Source organism: Colossoma macropomum, unplaced genomic scaffold (genome assembly GCF_904425465.1).
Source record: "Colossoma macropomum unplaced genomic scaffold, Colossoma_macropomum, whole genome shotgun sequence".
NCBI classification, from domain to species: Eukaryota; Metazoa; Chordata; class Actinopteri; order Characiformes; family Serrasalmidae; genus Colossoma; species Colossoma macropomum.
In genome coordinates this window covers 29994601-30014411 of record NW_023494789.1, presented here as the reverse complement: position 1 = coordinate 30014411, position 19811 = coordinate 29994601, and the positions used below count along the sequence as shown (strand labels likewise).

The window sequence follows — 19811 nt, the reverse complement described above, 5'->3', positions numbered from 1 at the left end:
ATAATCTATGGTACAAAATAACATTAAAAATTTCAGAGAAACTGGAGGAATCTTCCTAGGCAAGGGACAAAGCCAAAAACCAGTATTTGGTGGCCATTATCTTTGGGCCCTCAGGTGGCACTGCATTTAAAACAGACATGATTCTGCAGTGAAAATCACTGCATGGGCTCAGAAACACTTCTGAAAAAAAATGTCTGTGAAAACAGTTCGTCGCTGCATTCACAAATGCAAGATAAAACTCTGAAATGCAAAGAAGAAACCATACATAAACAGGATCCAGAAATGCTGCCACCTTCTCTGGGCCCGAGCTCATTTAAAATGAACTGAGGGGAAGTGGAAAAGGGTTCCATTGTCGGACAAATCAAAATTTGAAATTCTTTTTGGAAGTCATGGACAATGTCCTCCAGGCTAAAGACCACTCAGCATGTTATCAGAGCACAGTTTAAAAGCCAGTATTAATGATGGTATAGGGGTGCATTAGTGCACATGGCATGGTTGATGTGCACATCTGTGAAGACACCATTAATGGTGAACGATATATACATGTTTTGGCAACATATGCTGCCATCCAGACGACATCTTTTTCAGGGAAGGCCTTGCTTATTTCAGCCAGACAATGCCAAACCACATTCTGCACATATTACAGCAGCATGGCTTTGTATTAAAAGAGTCTGGGTGCTAAACTGGCCTGCCTGCAGTTCAGATCTGTCACCCACTAAAACATTTGCTGTATTATGAAATGAAAAATACAACAAAAGAAATCCTGAACTGTTGAGCAGCTAAAAACTTATATCAAGCAGGAATGGGAAGACATTTCACTTTCAAAACTACAGCAATTGGTCTCCTCAGTTCCCAAACACCTACAGAGTGTTGTTAAAAGAAGAGGTGATGAAACACAGTGGTAAACATTTTGGAATGTATTGTTGGCATCAAATTCAAAATGGGCATATATTTTTCAAAAATCAATAAAATTTCTCAGATTCAACATTTGATATGTTGTCTTTGTACTATTGTCAATTAAAAATAGGGTTTAAATGTTCTGCACATCATTGCATTTTGTTTTTATTTACATTTTGCACAGCGTCCAAACACTTTTGGAAATGGGGTTGTATTATCTGTGGCTAAAATCAAGCTGATATGTATTGTCTGATTGGAGCTCCGAACCTGTAAAGTGGCAGGACGTTTTTTTTTTGTTTTTGTTTTTTAAATGCACCAGTGTTGACAGTGCATAAATCAAGCAGCCACTCTTGTCTCTGTAATTTCTACCGAGATTTCTTATTCATGTGAATCAGTCATAAACATCACCCCATGTAAAACTAATCCCATCTGAATAGTATGCCTGTCTTCTTCTGCTGTGGTTTGCTCATATGAAGTATGCTATCCTGTCCATTTATGAAATATAAAACAGAGGCGACCTCTGATTTCTCATTTAATTATCAGATGTACAGGTTTGCTGGTGAGTTGATGCGTCTATGTGTATATGTAGGTGGAGAGGAGCAGGTTCAGCTGGTTGGTGGTAACGTAACATCAGTGGATCTGAAGAAACTGGAGGGAGGAGCTCAGTATGACGTACAGGTTGTGGCTCTGGTCCAGAACAGAGAGGGGCCTCCAGTCTCTATCAAAGTCACTACAGGTCAGTACTACACTAGAGGAGTGTGGAGTGTTCTGTGACAAAAATCTGATAGTAATATTTATTTATAAAGCACCTTTCATTTTAGTCACAAAATCTCAAAATGCTTTACACAGAAATATAAAACATTGGAGGGAGAAAAACACTAACACTCCAAATGAACATAACAGCACAATCACAACAGGAGAAACAATACTTCTAAGGCATATACTAGCCTAAAACAGTGCTTGTAATCTGTATGTAAAAAAACCTGTTGAGCTTGCATTTCTAATGTTTCCTAGAATGCAATTCCAGAGTTTAGGAGCTATATAAGAAAATTATCTTCCTCCAGCAGAGCTGTAAGTGGTTCTAGGATAGTGCATGTTAACGTGTGCATGTGTGGGAGAGTGTGTCAATGAAAGGATGTCATGCCATGTGCATGCCATGTATGAAGAGCTTGCAAATATATAAATAAATTGCATAATAATATTCATGTATGTTTGTTTACGTATGGGATATATTTGTGTTTGTGTGTTTTCCATCACCAGAACCACTAGTGGATCGGGTAGAGGGTATGCGTGTAGCAGAGTCAACCCCAGGAGCACTGCGTATTGTTTGGAGAGCAGTGAGAGGTGTTGATGGATACAGAATCTACTGGAGGTCCTCACAAGGTACTTCTGCATGTTAAACAATAACTCAAGTCATTATTTTATGGTACACGCACATAGTCTGCTCCATCACAAATGCTTTACGCTTGCTTTTTTTTAGGCGAGGCTGAAACAAGTCGTCTGATTGACCGGGATGCAACCTCATTCAGCTTGGAAGGACTTCGTCCTGGTTTGAGTTACATTGTACGATTGGCTCCTGTGATAAGAGGCAGAGAAGGTCAAGCTGTCACCATCACAGAATACACTGGTACAGAATAATAACAACACACACATCTTAAATCACCAACTAATCCTTAAGCGTTACTATTGTTGTACTGTTTAAATGTAATTAAATAATGATATTATTAATCAAACTTAGTTATGTAATGAATTATATTTATATTCGATTTACATTTTGTAAATGTAAAAAAAATAGTGGCATTAATAATTAATCATATTGATGTGCTTGTGTGTTAACTTTGACAGCCCTAACAAAATGACAGCATTCCTTTGTTATGACACAACATCTTTTTTGTCTTGCAAATTACTGCAATCTTACTTTATATATGTTGCCCTCTCAGCTTCACTGCAGCGTGTGACAGACCTCAGGGTGGCAGATATTAAACAGAACTCTGTGTTGCTGCTTTGGAATCCAGTATCAGGTGTTACAGAATACACGCTGCGCTGGCAGGATGAGAGAGGTGAGACGCGCATGACCACTGAGAGTTGTTTTAGAGAAAGGTGTGTTTAAGTGTGTGTAACTGAGTGTAATTGCTTTAGACCCAGGCACTGCTCAGACACTGACTCTTCCTGGTACGACTAGCTCATTCCGTGTGACCGGTCTGAGATTGGGCCGTCGATACCGTTTCACTCTGCAGCCATCGTTCTTCAACAGCATCGGCCCCGAGGCCATCGTGGAAGAGCGCACAGGTTACACGATTTCCCTTTTGTCTTTTACCTATTAAGGTGAGAATTGTTTAGCATATGTTTACAGGTTCATCTACGCTAAAAGCCCCTGAGGTGATGAATAAATGTGTCTTGTTTTTTCCTCAAACCCTAAAAATGCATTTTAAAAACTGATTTGGAGTTTTGAAAAAAAATGTAACTGGACTGCCTTAAATGTGTAATATTATTGAACTCCAAATAATGAGTGAACAGAATGTAACCCCATGAATGTAACCCCATTGTTCTGTTAGGATAACTTATTATTTGATGTTCAATTTTTTTTCTGTAATTTTAAAACAGCTAGTTTACTTACTTTCATTGGTTAAAATGATTCATGTTTCTTACTAACTGGAACGTTGATAGTTGATTAACTACACTATTTTAATACAACATAATTACATAACTACTGACATGACGAATTACATTTACATTGTTTTACATTCTGTTTTGATGAGGTTGAGTCTGCACCTCTAGATTTTTTGTTTTTGATTACGAAATTTGGCAAAAATGTAAAAAAAAAAGAAAACAAAACCTTTTTCTTTCCATGAAACAAGCTCATAACAATGACTTCTCAAATTCAAATCGTAATAAAATATCTCCTCTGCTATTGATTGAAAGTTTAGATTTCCCCTTTAGCAGAACTATTAGTTTTACTCAACTACAATTGAAAAGTAATTCATATTAAATTACACCCTGCTTTAGATATAGCTGGTAATAACCTTAACTTATCCTTGGCGATCACAAACTAAGGGTTAACTAATATTAATAGTGGTTATAAAAATATCAATAAAAATATATAGTGTAAATCAGAGTTTGAGAACTATTTCCACTGCTTGATTGACCTGAGGGAGATCTATATGATTTTCTCTTCTCTCAGTGTGTGAGGATGGCCGTTTGGATGTGGTGTTTCTGGTTCCTGCCTCTCGTGATCGGTCTGCTCTTGAGGAACCTCTGCTGTCTCTGCTTTCAAGTGCTGCTGGATCCCTCACTACAATTGGCGCTAGGGATTCACAGGTGGGTCTAGGTGGCGCAGTGACATGTACCCTCTGGTTCAGGGTCAGAGCGCACATGAATGGAGCTCTGGCACCTTTGGTTGGTGTGGACAGCAGACGGAGCTAAGGTCCATTACTGTAACTGTTTACTGTACTTTTTTACAGTAATATAAGAGCATAACCCTTATGCTAGTCAATACTTGACTAATTTTTTAAAATTATGCCTCAGCTTTTAAGTAGTCTAGATTACTTGCCGTTATCCAAAGTCCAAGACCAAATCCAAAGCCATTTCAAAGCATTATGGCTTACAGGTCACAAATGAGAAAACTAAGTCAAAGATTTGTCCATACAGTAAACCTGTTCCATGTAAACTGATTTTTATAAAATTTGACAGCCAAGCATTGCTATGAAGATTGGCCTACTGTTTTACCAACTGACTGTTGCTAAATGGCTCAGAGAAACACATTTGTACCTAGCTAGTTAGCTTATGATGTATGTACATTAATATCAATAATCAGCTCCAACAGTTCATCTTAAATGAATAGAGATGTGAAGATACTTATTCAGAGTCTTTGTTTCAGAGGAGGCATTATGGAATTATGTGTGGTTTGTGATTTTAGTGTATGTGAATGTTCGAGAGAATAAGCTGGTGAGTGAGTAAGTGGGTAAATGAATGAGTGAGTGAGTGAGTGTGTGGGTTAGTGGGTGAGTGAGTTAGTGGGAGACTGAGTGAGTAGAAGAGACAGTGGGTGGGCTGTTGGGTGAGTGTGTAAATGTAATTGTTGCGTACTGAATTACTGTGTGTTTCTACATGTAATGCTTTCTTACTCCAGGTGGGGGTGGTGGTCTACAGTGATGAACCCAGTTTGCGCTTCCCCCTCAGTCAGCATAGCAACAGTGAAACTCTTCTGCGGGAAATTCTATCTACCCCTTTTATTGATGAACCAGGAAATAGTATAGGTCTGTGTGGAATCTTGGTGCTTTGTTCAGTGTGTTGGTCTTATGTAGATGTAATTTTTAGTATAGAATTTTGTATGAATGTTTCTGCAGTTACATGTTTTTTTGTGTAATTATCTGTTTGTCTGGGTTTGTGCATGTGCTGTTTGACAAGATAATTGTGAAATTATGTGTGTGTATTTAGGTCAGGCGATGACATTCACTCGGCAGTTTGCGCTGAGTGTGAATGCAGGTCGAAGGCCTCAGGTTCCGGGTGTGGTCGTCATTATTGCTGATGAAAAATCAACTGATGATCTTAGCCGAGCTGCTGCTGCAGTTAAGGCTTCTGGTGAGTTGCTCATGCATACGTTACACTCTGTCGTAACAACTCCACCCTCTTTACTCCCCTTTCAACTTAGAAGCCTAGATTTTCTATTGCAAATTTGCTAGATGTTTTTATATTGCATAATTATTTGCATGTAATTACACAGTCACATAATTAACTACATTGCTAAATTCTTAAAAAAATGGTTCTTTAAGTGTTCTTTAGTAAAGACATTGGTTCTATATTGAGCCTTGAATTATTTCCATGCTTAAATGGTTCTCTGCATGGTGAAATGGTTCTTCAGATTATTGGAGAATGTGTTGTATATGGAAGAACCTTTTTGAAAATGGTTATATTGTTATGACGTCAAGCTTGTAACAATAGCAAAACCCTTTTCGGTGCTGTATAGAACCATAAACAGCACAACATTTCACCATGCAAAGAATCAGAATCAGAATCAAGCTTTATTGGCCAGGTATGCTTACACATACCTGGCCAATAAGGTATGTGTAAGCATGGTTTTGGTTACAGGAGTTCACAGTGCACAAGTATCTGACAAACATTTACATGTAGTAAATAAGATAAAATAAAAATAAAATAAAATAAAATAACATAAAATAAAAATTAAATAAAACAAACATTCCTACCATCACTCATTCACACACACACACACATACACATAGAGTCCTACCTGTAAACCTTTCAATGTGCAAAGTATGTGTCTTAAGTTAAAGTGCTGAGTGCAGCAGCCGTTAAAGGGTGTATAGTGGCAAAGAAAGGGATCAGTGAGGTAACAGTCAGATAAGAGCCATTTAAGAATGGAAATTGTTCTTTGAGTGTTCATGGATCTGTATAGAATCATTTTATTTACCTTTATTTACTTTTTTTAAGAATGTATATAATAATTTGTTATTATACTTTAGGTTTACATTCTGTTGTCAAGTTTAAGTCTATACTTCTGACTTTTTCCTTAAAAAAAAATTACAAAAACTTTGAAGGATTTTTTTTGCCACAAAACAACACTGCACACCAGGGGTCACCAGGGCCAGTGTGTTTAATCATTTAGTCTCAGTCTTCAAACAACTGTTTAGTGATATGAGGTGTGTTCGATAGGGATGAAAACCTGCAGCCACACTGATCGTGTGGATAAGACTGGTGACGCGTGCCTGACAGCCATGACTTTTCATTAGATTCTAATTATGATAAAATAAATGTAGAAACACAACTGTGGCATGGATTGAATATGAGGAATACAGACTTTCAAGATCATTTTTTCACTTATTTCAATAAGCTACAAGTAAAAATAATGAAGTAAAATGTAAGAAGAGTATACATCATGGGGAACCTAGGAGGTCAAACCAATTGTCTTGCCAGAAATGATTTTGGTAGAGAGTAGTTAAGGCATGTGCATGTCCACGTTGGCCACTGTAAAATGTATCAGCGTGTAGAATTGGAGCTTTCTATGTCTTACCATGTTTTATATCACTGTATAAAAGAAGCATCATACTGCCTTGCACTTCAGATCATTGATCAATTACTATCGTTTTCTTTAATCAGAGTAACAGTATAGGTCTGGATGACCAGATTCCAATTCATGCGTTTTTTGTTCACAAAGGTATTTTGTGACACGAACTAAATAACAATTTCTGAGCTTTCAGTTTTGATATGTACATTCTGTACATATCAAAATTATATGACAGCAGTATTGAGAGATTATGTCTTTAGTGGAGAAGAGTAGACTACACAGAAGTAGCATATTTTTACATCAATCGTAAAGAGTTGAACATTCGAAGATTTTCCTGTCTCTGGTATAACGTTCAGACAACCCCATGTGTCTCAGGTGTGACAGTGCTGGCCGTAGGAATCGGGCGTGCAGACTTGGGGGAGCTGCGTCGGGCTGTTACAGATGGCAGCACTCAGAATCTGTTGTATGCTCGAGATACAGCCGATCTCTACAGACTGCACCCAGAACTGGCAGACCTCCTCTGCGGCCTTGCAAGAGGGACTACTGGCCCGGTAACATGAAAACATTTTATTTCATGAAATTTCTTAGATTTATCAACATAATAACTGAATATGAATAACTGAAGTGATATTTAGTTTGAAATTTTGAACTGTGATGTCAGGCTGTTTTTTGATGGTTTGTGTTTGTGTTTGGTAAAGGTTATTATTCCAGAGCAGTGCACTGCCCAGTGCCCCCCGGTAAATAACTGCACACAGATGCACATATGTAAAATAATTATTTTGTCATAAATGTATTGTTGTGATTAATGTTTCTACCTTTCTTATAGGGTGAAAAAGGGGACTCAGGACAGAAGGTAAAAAAAGACTGTTGTTAAAGCACTATAAACAAGTGCTGTGCATAGTAATGTGGCTAAACCACTGTAGCAGTTTTGGTTATAGATACACAATAATTTCATTATTATGGTAAGCAGAACTGCATGAAGACATGTGGCCTGTTCCTGTATTATTTGCTAGTGTAATACAGACATTTGTTCCTGCCTTTATGTGCCCTGTCAAGTCATGTCTACTGATAAAAAAAACAATAGAAGTATACAGTATATTGAACCTTATTGTCTCCATAACTCTGATTAGCATACACCACCTGTAAATTAACAAGCCACCGTTATGGAGATGGACAACCAAACAAGTTTTTTTCTTACTACCACTTATGCTTCAGTTGTGTTTATGGTGCTAAGTCAATAAATAAATTAATATTTTGAAAGATTTTGTTATTGTAGAAACATCTAAACCATGTAATTATTTTATTTATTTTATCTGTGTATGGATCATATTTTTGTGCATGAGCATTAATCAAGAAATATTCTCAATATTTTTTAGTATGATATTTTTATATTATATGATAGTATTAATTAATGCTGGTTTTGGTTTTAGGGGGAAAGAGGCAGAGATGGGGTGTCTGGACGAAAAGGAGAACCTGTGAGTTAATCATCATTCCTCACTTTCTGTCTGGAAGTTATACAGATAGATTATTTATGTACCACACTATAATTAGAACCGGCATTTTTATAAACTTGTGTATTTGTGTGTGTGTATGTCAGGGTCGTGATGGCATACCTGGTCGTGAGGGCCCAAGAGGCCCTCAGGGACCCCCTGGTCTGCCAGGAAGCAGTGAGGGACCAGTAATAGGACAGAAAGGAGAAAAAGGAGAAAGGGTGAGGACACACATGCAGTACATTAATATCTAAGGCATACTAAATCTGCACGATATTCATCCACCACTTTTGCTTTTGTGCTTAATCTGCCGAAACGTTTTTAAACTGTGTTTTTCTTCAGAAACAAAATCTGTTTTAACCAGAGAAGGTAACTGCTGCCAGCTCTCTTGTAACAAGCAGAGGTTAGATAAACCAGTAGAAATGGCAGACAAACCAGGGGACCTACAGTATGTTGAAGTGAATGCAATTTTATAAGGAGTCCAATACATTCATTATAGATTATGCATTGTGCATACACATATACATATACATACACATACACAGAGAAACGCTGCCTCTAAATCAAAACTTGTGCTAACCTTTTGTGACCATCTATAATCAAAGTCTGTGTTGAAATAAAAACAAAGACTGCTGTAATAATTTAAAAACTTGAATCTTAAAACATAACTTGGTGTAATGGGTTGACCTACATATGGTGTGTTTTTCCTCAGAAACTTATAACAGGCGCTGGAACTTAGAACAGCATTCCAAACAAGATTGTTGAAGCTGTTCTAAACAAAAAAGCAACTTAGTTATCTTATTACTTGTTTTTACCTTATTTTTCTCTGGCCTATCTTTAACTACTCAGTGGCCTTTTTGATACTTGTGCTTGTTTTTAACCATCAAAAGCTCTTGTTGCTCTTACAGTTGATTGATCCTTCTGTCACTATAATAAACTGTGTAAATTCCCTTGAAAAAAGACTTACTTCACAATTTGCCTCAAACCCTTGCAAAAAAATCAATAAAACACAAACTGACATGTAGAGTGACATTTCCCCTACATATTGCTGTGTTTAGCAACCTGTTTAACAATTCCCTACTTTCACTTGTCATATCTCCCTCTTTTTCTGTCTTATAGGGTTTTCCAGGTATAGATGGGAGTCCAGGAGTCCCTGGTCGTCCCGGTGCTCCTGGAGCTGCAGGACCTCCGGTAAATAAACTAATAAGGCATTGGGAATAACTGTGGTTACAATAGTGCAACCAATTAAATATCTGTTATTGTTCCGAACTGTTATGGACGGCAGTGCAATATACGCAAAGCAATAATCTGATTATCACCAAGTTATAGCTTTATGACTTCAAGCTTTAAATCATCAGAGGTTTGTAACTGAACTCTTTTTCTTTCTTATAGGGCTCTCAGGGATTACCTGGAGTCAGAGGAGACGTTGTGAGTACTTGCCCACACAGATACTCACTCACACAGACACAAATATATTTCAGTTTTTATATGTATTTCTTTTTTGTAGGGAGAGCCTGGTATTGCAGGATCCCCTGGATCAAAAGGAGACAAAGGTGACAGGGTAAGACCTTCCTCTCCTTGTTTTATAGTGCATTCAGATGGGCCTTCCAAACATAACATTAGACTGTCATGGCGATCTTGCTGCAGGGTACAAAGGTGGTTTACTTTGCATTGTTCAGAATTTGTAGTTGGTTGCTGTTAGTCAGAAAGCGATAAATTTTAAACACAACGTTCACAAATTTATTGCTCAAAGATGAGCATTACCAAGGATGATTTTATCACTGCCAGGATTTATTTGAATGGTTGGGTTAATTTTGTGTCTTTAATTGAAAAAAAGTGTTGCACATGCTTATTATTCAGGGTGAGCCTGGATCGTCTATAGGAGGAGGCCTTCCAGGACGCAAAGGAGAACCAGGAATACCTGGAATACCTGTATGAAACACACAGTAATATAAAGTCAAACTCTTACAGTGGCTACTTTTCTTGGTGGCTTGTTTTGAGTTATTGAGTGCACCTCTCTGTGTCTCTGTAGGGCACGCCAGGTCGGCCGGGAGCAGACGGGACAAAAGGAACGGCAGGAGCTCCTGGAGTGCCAGGTCGTCCTGGGACACCAGGCACACCTGGCCTGTCAATAAAAGTGCGATATAATCACTCATTCTATTCTGTGTGTGTGTGTGTGTGTGTGTGTATGTGTGGAGGGGGGGTGTTGTTTGTTTAGTACCAGAAATCATCACAAGGTGAAACTTGCTACATCTTCTTTGACTAAGTTAATTAATCCCAAATTAATATAATAACGCTGAGTAATGACAGATTAAAAGTTTCTTTACATATTTCTTTAGGGTAGCACTTGTTTATTCAATACAGATGGTGGATTGAATACACTCATACAGTTGGTGTCTACCAGCCCACAGGGCTTTCTTTCCTGCTTTTATTGTTTTGCTGTATTGTGTATCAAGCATTTTTCAAGTGGTCTCAGTCCTATAATGAGTTATCCTTGGTCCCTGTTAATATTTGGGATGAGTAGTGATTGCAAATGCTTATCTGAAGTGCCACATAGAAATTGTTAAATACCTCCACACAGATGACACTTTCCTTGCTGATCTGCTTGAATGTGTGTGCAGTGACTGTGAAAGTGAAGCAAAAAAAATGCATTATTAATCACTGTCTCTCATTTCCATTTCCATTTTTGTAAAGTTTTACATTTTGATACTCTGTTGTTGGCCTCTTTAGTATTTGTTATCTTTTTTCTTTTGGCTAAAATTTTCAGTGGAAGGCGCCGTTTTTGATTTTTAGCCGGAAATGTTCAGTGGCCTAAATCTCAGTTCATCCCTAGAATCAACATCACACTGTTGTAAGATAAAAAAAATCTCAGGAAAAATCGAAGGCTTTGTATTACTCATACACTGAATCAGCTCTTCTACAAGGATCTTTAGGATCTACAAGATCAGTCATTAGTAGATCTTTTTAAAAGATAAGCACATTTATAATCATTACTCTCTTTTACTCAGGGGGAGCAAGGAGAAAGGGTGAGTCATAATGAATTCTCTAATTACAAATATATACATATATTACATTATATTATCTACGTTATCCTGCACTGATATCTTCCCTGCTCTCTTCCTGATTGACAGGGTCCTCCAGGAGTGGGGAGTGGGGTGGCAGCGAAGGGAGATCAAGGTGAACCTGTAAGTGTCCTCATTTCCAAATCCCTTTTAGAACATGTATGTGTGTTTGTGTGTGTGTGTGTGAGAGAGAGAGCGTTTGTGTGTGTGCGTTCAGTAATAACATGCTGATTAAAGATAATCAAAGTAATTCAGAAATCTAATCTAAAATGCTATAGAAAGAGATGGGACATGTGATTGTATCATTGTAACTATCATAGACAGGATCTGAATTCATGTACCAAACTGTAACTATTATACAGAAACACATTTAAATGCTGTAACTTTTGTATTTTTTATGTTTCAAGTGAAAGTGTTGATCATTTGTATATTTGAGAATCATAACGTATCATCATGTTTTGTGGACAAAAATGGCTTTACAGGTGTAAATTTTACTATTTTCAGAACGGACGTGGGTATAACCAATTTAACCCTTTAATACTGAGGCAAAATTTCTGTTTGTATACTGATAGAAAACTCAGTAGCACACAGGAGACTCCAGTCCCACGTTGATCCATTTTACTATGTCCAGCATGAACATGCACGTATACCAACTTTCTGGTTGCAGATTTTAATGAATTAAAGGGAACAAAATGAAAGCTTCTGAATGTGTCTCTGATGAGACATTCAGTAAGACAGAGGTATTATGTAATGAAAATCATGTTTATGTTTTTGTGTTTGCAGGGGAGCCCAGGACCAGCAGGGCCACAGGGCCCAAGAGGACTGTCTGGACAAAAAGGAGCCAAAGGAGAACCTGTGAGGTTTTTCTAACTCTTGTTTTTGTGCCGCCTCAGCTTGTTTGTTTATGCATAAATGTGGGTGCATCTGTATTTGTTCCCTTGCATTGAAATTCAGTTTCTCTGTGTGTCACAGCATGGAGAAGGTTGTATGTTTGTCATGTATATTTAACATGTTAACTGTGAATTTTACTGTGTATTTCAGGGAGAGAGCACAGAAGGCAGTCCAGGTCCCCAAGGGAGACAAGGAGAGCCGGGTGATCGGGTGTGACAGCTTACACGTGCACAACACAAGCAACACACATTATTATAATTTATATATTACTTATTTCTTAATTTACTGACTCACCCACCTCACACAGCTTCACTTATGCACAGTGAAACATAAGAACAGCCACAGTTGTGCAAAAAAATACACTGTAATTTGAAAGTGTAACTGAAATTTAAATTCTGAGGGTTCAGCTTTTGGTGTTTTACACTTTATGCTGGATTTTTTATGGTTAATGCTGGGACACTGAGGTTTTGACAAAAAATGTATTGTTTATTGCTGCCTACTGAATTTCAGTACTTTTACAGTTGTTGTCCATATATATTGTTCTAGGGTCCAAGAGGGCCTCCAGGTGAAATCGGAAGCAAGGTTGAAAAGCGTGATTTATTTGAACTTTGAAACTACATTACAAGAAACTTACAAACTTGAAAAAAGGCAAGAAATAAACTGTCATCTCTGTTCTCTTTGCTAGGGTGACCGTGGGCAGCCAGGACAGCCTGGATCACAGGGTGACAAAGTGAGTGAATGTTTCTGGATGATTTGTGGATGATATTTATCATCTGGCTATCTGAATGAAGCTGAATAAGAATCATGATGATTCATCATGAGATAATGATGGTGTCAGTGGGCTACATCAATCTCTTCCTCTTCAGCCAACTGTTTAACAGTTATTCTTTAACAGTTTCTACTAGTGTTGATTCTTTTTACTGAGTGGCATACAATCCCTTTGACAGAGTGGCATATTTAAGATTAGTTTTGTCAGATTTGACAGACTGATTATGGGTGAACTTTGATTTTTAACGCTGAACTTTGAACGTTGATTGTTGAAAAATATTTTTGGATCACCTGAACCTTCATGTCTGCACTGTCTCTATGTTGTCTTTTTTATCAGGGTGAGAGAGGCCCATCTGGCCCAGCAGGAGAGAAGGTGAGTCTCATGTAACTCTGTTGTTTTTAGTTTAAAAATAAATACACTTTATAAGCATATCATCAGTGTTGCAATAAAATATTGTATCTCTGAAATGGTAACGTTATAGGAGGAGAAAAAAGCATTCTTAATTTTTAATGTATGTTAATGTACAGAGATTTTTTCCAAGTAATTTTGGACCAAAAGGTAGCTTGTGTTTTCAAGCAGTGTAAAACAAAAAAAGAAAAGAGAATCTACAATGTTTTGATATTATAGCAACAGGGTGGTGTGTAATGTTCCTTCACATATATTATGAATATTGAGGGTACTTTCCTTTTTTGTGGTGGTATTAGGGTGACACAGGTAGACTAGGACCCACAGGACCTCAAGGACTCAGGGTGAGTCTTATAGCTTGTGGCTAATTTGTAAAAGTGCATACATGTATTTGCGAGTTGTAAATTTGTTTATATGTTTATATGTATGCTTCCCAGGGTTTACCGGGCACAATTGGACTTTCTGGCGAGAAGGTAGGGAACGCTTCATTTTAGTACAGCAAATGATGGCACTTCAGAGCTTTTTTCTGCTGTGTATTCATCTTCATCCTGTCTTTGTCATCAGGGAGCTCCAGGTGCTAAAGGAGAACCAGGCGACAGTGTGAGTTAAGGCTTAATTAAGTCAAGTTACATTGCTTGTAAATATAAAGTCTGTACAACATATTCTTTATAAAAGTGCAGCTCTTAATATCTTTCAAATGCACTGTAGATTATAAAATGTAGGTATGAACACACAGGTAAACCGAACTCAACTCTTAACTTACCCCATCAGAACAAGTTATTTTAGATTTTTTCTAATATCTTTTCCTAAGAACATGTATTATAAACCATAAATGTGGTATCAAAGGAGTTGTAAAAAATATATATATGCATTGATTTTTCTAGTAATAAAGTCTTTCGGCTGAGGCTTGTTTGCTTTTGTTTTGGTTCCAGGGTCCAGGGGCAGCTGGGAGGAAAGGAGAACAGGTGCGAGGAATAACATGTGCATGCTTGTTTTATTGCTGGATAAATATGGCTGATTTAGATCTTTGTTGTCATAAAAACATTCTCTTCTGTGACAACTGAGGGAAAGTCTGTCAGTACTGCAATATCTTTTGAGTGCCAATCATTAAAACAGTAAAAGTCCCAACTGAACATAAATTGTATGTAGGTACAATTTTCAGTGACAGCTGTAAGAATGATAAACAACTGATCATTTTTAATACAAAATATCATTATATATCCATGAATATCTTTAAACCTGAAACTCCCTTTCAGTCTCCAGTCCATACATACAGTCCATATATGGAAAGCATTCAGAACTGCTCATTTAGATTTTTTTTAGTCATCTTACGAAAGCCAACGCATTTACATACATCTGCCTGTCCAGCTTACAGCAGTTTAGCCCCTCCCATTCTCCCTGAAGCTATAAGAAGTGTTTCAGTCTAGGCTGCTTTTGAATAAGGCACAATATGACAAGGCAGCCACAGACAACAGAGGTCATTTAGATATGTCAGTGTTAAAGACACTGTAATAAAAACGTATTAATTATGTTTTTGGAACATAAAACCACAAAAATGTTATTAGTTGAAGGGAGAAAATGAAATACAAGTAAACTTCTTTACCTCATGTTCTTATTGTTAATCCCATCCCAACGACTTCTGACTGTCTCTTCCTTTTTCTCTTTCAGGGTCAGAAAGGTGATCCAGGTCCTGAGGGTCCCGCAGGTGAAAAGGGAGAGCCAGGACAGAAAGGGGAAAGGGTGAGTTTTGTCATTTGGATTTTTGTGGCTCAGAAAAGAAACTGTATAATAGTGTTTGTTGTTTTAACCTACCAGCAGTTTCAATATGATAAAACAGTAGGCCAGATTTTAGTAGTATATTCGCTGATGGATTGTTCAGGATTGTTAAGGTCCAGGAAAACCTTAAATAGAAAGGTGTTCTCAGATATGATAAAAATCCAAACGGTTGTGCTCTGCTGCTTAAATCAGACAGAAAGTCTTTTAATGATGCTTTACTAATATTACTACTTGACCTTTATTCCTTTACACTTTCTTTCAGGGTCTGCCTGGAGCAGGAACACCTGGACAGCCCGGACCTAAAGGAGAGCAGGGTGATCGGGTTAGTATCTTTTGTTCTCTGTATTCTCGGGTTACATAAAATAGACAAATATTGTGTATTTGAGGTTCTACCTTGTAAAAAAAAATGTTGAAACGTAGATTTCCTGTTCACAGTGGCTCACAGTTCACTTTTTTATACTAAGTACCTGTGCATCTTAAATATCGATTTAATTTACTGATAGGGAGTTTCTGGCATAGCTGGAAGACCAGGCCCAAAGGTATGTGCACCCTTTGATATCATCGGCAGTTTCTTTGGCAGCTCTGTAGAGATATTACACCAGTAATATTGGACTGGATCATATTTAATTTGCCACTGTTTTCCCATATGATATTTCAGGGAAGCCAGGGGGAAGCAGGAGAGAGAGGAGAGCCAGGAAGTTCTGGTCCTCAAGGACCACTTGGACCCAGAGGGAAAGATGTGAGACCAACTGCCATTCTATGAGAACTCCATTTGTCTTTGCACTTGACAAAATGCCATAAGATTTATATTGGGATTCTATAAGATTTTATATCAAGCATTTAGTATTACATGGCAAGTCATGATATATGATAACTCTGGAGAGAATACCACCATCTGACCATAACTGAACGTAAAGCTTGGGAGACTTTATGATGGGGTGACTGTTTGAGGCATATTATATCATAGCAACTAACTAGGTAACAGCTATTAACATTTTTCTCTGTTGTTTCCCTGCACTCATTCTTTTCCATAGAGATATGAAGGTAATTAATGTGCTTCTTCGCATGCACCTTTAAATACCTTGATGCACTTTCTCATACTCATCATGCACTAGCACTTTTTCACAGACTTACCTCTTAGCACTCCTGTGTTATACCACATAATCTCATGGGATTTATAATGAAGATAAATATGCTTATTTTTTGTGGTACACAAAATATGTTTACAAAATAACAGAAATACTCATTGTCATTGGCCATTTTATCAAGTAAACCTACCATATAAGGGCACAAATTTTAAAGCTACCACTGCCCTGCTCCATCAGTGGTAAAGACATACCAGAGACACTCCTCTTTTAAGGCGGTAGGGAAAAAAAGAATACGGCTCTGTGTTCAAGCTTTTTGGTGCATAGACGGACCCTTGGCAGGCCCTTGGGGAAAAGCTCAGAGTACGGAGGGTGATGAGACCTGCCTGGAATCCACTTATGGGTCAGAGTCTGCCATAAAGCCTGGTGAGAGAGAGAGAGGTAAAAGGAGAAAAGGAGCAGATGATGGAGAAGGAGAAAAGGAGCAGGAGAGCTTCTGTGCCACTGCTGCCTATGTGGCCCTTCTTGTCCCTCTCCCTTGGTGCTGCAGCTGTGCTCCTCAATGGCCGCCAGCCATGTACGATCAGTCAGCACCATCCTTCCTCTGCATGTGCTGCGGTCCACAACAAAGGTGCTGATGATTGTTTTGGTCTGGCTTCTCAGCATCTTGGCGAACGCTTTGGAGCACTGTCATGGCTCAGCTGTCAATTTCCAGCACCGGGCCTTGCATCCACTGTCACAACACTCAAAACAGGAATCCACCAGAAAGTATTCATTACTTCATTTCAAACATGTAATGAGATGACTTTACTCATTACTTCCTCGCAAATGTAATCTCATTACTCATTACTTCACTTCTATGTTACTCTCTGAAACTCAAAATGAATGTTTTGCTTGATTAAAATTATGAACGGCTAATGCTGTTTGAAAACCCAGAAACTAGCCAGTAGAAACAGCTGTCTCAAAATAAAACCTTTAAGAATAAAATGTAAATCTTACAAAACTCTTCATGAATGAAAATCGTATTTGATCTGCTTAGGTTACTTTGGGGCTCTCTCTACAGCACAGAGAATTTTATCTATTAGTAGTTTCATATTAGCATGATTATATGCTTCAACAGATTGCTTGTCAAATTTATAGAGCTTTCCTTGCTCTGGTCAGCACCGTAGGACCACACCAGGACCACTGCGGACCTAGTCTGAAGTGCTAAAACCAGGAGGAACGGATCCTAGATCAGCTCTCCTATTCTGAGAAGCTTTGTGAATACAGGCACAGATTTTATTTGGGTGGTCGATCGTTCTCAGCACAGAAGTGACGCTGACATGGTCGTGGCATGTTAGTGTGTATTGCACTGGTCTGAGTGTATCAGAAACAGTGGTGTTGCTGGCCACAGTTGCTGTCGCCTGTATTAGACACACCTACCTTGTTGGTACACTTTTTAGGTTAACAGTTTGAGGCTGTAGCTCATCTATTTCCAGACACTGTTAGTCCTGGTCATCCTCTAGGCCGTCATCAGTGGTCAGTTTCTGACCCCACAATTCTGTTTGTTGGGTGGTTTTTGGTCAGTGCACATTCTCAGCCCAGCAGTGACACTGAGGTGTTTAAAAACTCCAGAAGCACTGCTCTGCCTGATACACTCGTACCAGCACAACACACTACCATGCCACTACAGTGTTGGTATCACTGCTGTGCTGAGAATGGTCCACCACCCAAATAATGTCTTGCCAGTGATGCTCCTATGGTGGTCTCCATTGATTGAATGGGGTAGAAGGGGCTAATAAAATGTACAGCATCAGATGGGTTACGGTCTGTAACCATAAACCTGCTATATGATAGGTGTTCCTAAAACATTTCCAATGATTATGTCATGTGGGCTTTGAGTTATTTTGTACACACTTGAATGTTTTTTGTTTTTGTTTTTTTAACTGTCAGCATTGAGAAACCATGACATTAATTAAGGCGTTCAATCAAGTATATTGTCTTACTTTCTTTAGGGGCTGAAAGGTGATAAAGGAGAAGATGGCCTTCCAGTGAGTTTTAAATTTTCAGTTTTGGTTATGTGTTTGTATGTATGTGTGTATGTGTGTAAATATATTCCTATTCTTTTATGTGCTTTTCAGGGTGAGCCTGGATTGCCTGGTAAAGCAGGAGAACGAGGACTGAGGGTGAGTAGCTGGAGACCCTCATCATACGCAACTCTTTTCTCATTTTAGTCTGCCATCCTAATGCCCTTTGTTCCTTATGGAGGTCAGGCGCATCCTAACCTTTGATCCTTAACATTTTAGGGTCTTTCAGGACAGCCAGGTCAACCAGGCGCAAAGGGAGACATGGGTGATCCTGGAGAGCACGGACGAAATGTAAGAGATCATCACACAGATGCCTCAGACATTATCCACACTGAAAATATTTCTAACTTTGAATGATTTCTCTAGCAAAGATACAAAGATGATGGAGTTCATTGTATTCAATATCATATTTCCTGTTTTTCACTTAAAAAATCATTTTATTATTTTCTGGCATTGCTTGTAAACCACACATGAAGCAACAGCTAACTGTTTCACTTTCAGGTATTTAATAGCTGTAAAATTTCTATGGTCACTGATGTACAAAAATCTGTAGTAGTACAAAGATGGTGATTGTGTTCACTTTTCTGTAGCATGTTACAAGTGGTAGCCACCGACTGTGACTTGACAAACATGTTAAACAAACCATATGCGTTGGGCATTATTCGTGCATATGCCTTCTATTCCGACATGTTTTGGCAAACTCACATAGTGTGCTGGCTTTCACCAAGAAACACCACTGCGCTATGAAAAATGCAGGCACTCTGACAGTCATAAATTAAAAGTGCTGGTACTGTGCCCAATTTAAACTGCAGAACTGCATAAATCACATTAAACATGAATGATTAATGTTGTGTTCAGTGTTGCATGCGTTGGTTGTTTGTGAACAGTGCTGTGTTATGCACAGGGAGCTCCAGGACCTGCAGGACCACGAGGGCCAAAGGGAGATCAGGTGTGAAATCAAACATGCATGCGCTGTTCTTTATTGGTGCACTTACACAACCATGCATTGACAGGCAAATTATATGCTCTTTTATGTTTTCACTGTAGGGGATTCAAGGTCCCCCTGGGCCCCCTGGAGATGTAGTAAGTCTGCATTTACTTTAGCATTGTTATCTTGCCTTCTTTGTTTCTATTTTTGTTAATACTTTGCCTTTGTATTTTAGGCAGATGGGCAGACAGTACTGAAAGGAGACAGAGGAGAGAAGGTACAGTACAAAATTCATATATGCATACACACATAAGTCCATGTGGCCTGCAACCCACCCCCCCCAGACTGTATATTTCATTCTGCCCTTAAACATTTGTTACTATGTTTGCTACTGCCAAAATATCAGCATAAAAACATAAT

The 19811-nt window shown here is 38.3% G+C and overlaps 1 protein-coding gene across 6 annotated transcripts in view; it reads left to right on the top strand.

The window, feature by feature from the left end:
- Positions 1 to 19811, top strand: part of col7a1 (collagen, type VII, alpha 1) — an 84732-nt gene that overhangs the window by 28633 nt on the left and 36288 nt on the right. For all 6 annotated transcript variants that reach the window (XM_036570846.1, XM_036570844.1, XM_036570845.1 and 3 more), the window contains exons 21-59: positions 1487 to 1633; positions 2158 to 2280; positions 2378 to 2524; positions 2838 to 2957; positions 3037 to 3186; positions 4079 to 4215; positions 5027 to 5153; positions 5335 to 5478; positions 7295 to 7470; positions 7618 to 7656; positions 7746 to 7772; positions 8350 to 8394; positions 8517 to 8630; positions 9529 to 9600; positions 9802 to 9837; positions 9917 to 9970; positions 10270 to 10341; positions 10442 to 10546; positions 11418 to 11435; positions 11541 to 11594; positions 12255 to 12326; positions 12513 to 12572; positions 12909 to 12944; positions 13048 to 13092; positions 13468 to 13503; positions 13836 to 13880; positions 13974 to 14009; positions 14101 to 14136; positions 14469 to 14501; positions 15205 to 15276; positions 15575 to 15634; positions 15816 to 15851; positions 15971 to 16051; positions 18392 to 18427; positions 18518 to 18562; positions 18683 to 18754; positions 19368 to 19412; positions 19511 to 19546; positions 19627 to 19668. In XM_036570846.1, coding sequence (XP_036426739.1) covers positions 1487 to 1633; positions 2158 to 2280; positions 2378 to 2524; positions 2838 to 2957; positions 3037 to 3186; positions 4079 to 4215; positions 5027 to 5153; positions 5335 to 5478; positions 7295 to 7470; positions 7618 to 7656; positions 7746 to 7772; positions 8350 to 8394; positions 8517 to 8630; positions 9529 to 9600; positions 9802 to 9837; positions 9917 to 9970; positions 10270 to 10341; positions 10442 to 10546; positions 11418 to 11435; positions 11541 to 11594; positions 12255 to 12326; positions 12513 to 12572; positions 12909 to 12944; positions 13048 to 13092; positions 13468 to 13503; positions 13836 to 13880; positions 13974 to 14009; positions 14101 to 14136; positions 14469 to 14501; positions 15205 to 15276; positions 15575 to 15634; positions 15816 to 15851; positions 15971 to 16051; positions 18392 to 18427; positions 18518 to 18562; positions 18683 to 18754; positions 19368 to 19412; positions 19511 to 19546; positions 19627 to 19668 — 2831 coding nt within the window. The remainder of the gene's footprint in view (positions 1 to 1486; positions 1634 to 2157; positions 2281 to 2377; positions 2525 to 2837; positions 2958 to 3036; positions 3187 to 4078; positions 4216 to 5026; positions 5154 to 5334; positions 5479 to 7294; positions 7471 to 7617; positions 7657 to 7745; positions 7773 to 8349; positions 8395 to 8516; positions 8631 to 9528; positions 9601 to 9801; positions 9838 to 9916; positions 9971 to 10269; positions 10342 to 10441; positions 10547 to 11417; positions 11436 to 11540; positions 11595 to 12254; positions 12327 to 12512; positions 12573 to 12908; positions 12945 to 13047; positions 13093 to 13467; positions 13504 to 13835; positions 13881 to 13973; positions 14010 to 14100; positions 14137 to 14468; positions 14502 to 15204; positions 15277 to 15574; positions 15635 to 15815; positions 15852 to 15970; positions 16052 to 18391; positions 18428 to 18517; positions 18563 to 18682; positions 18755 to 19367; positions 19413 to 19510; positions 19547 to 19626; positions 19669 to 19811) is intronic.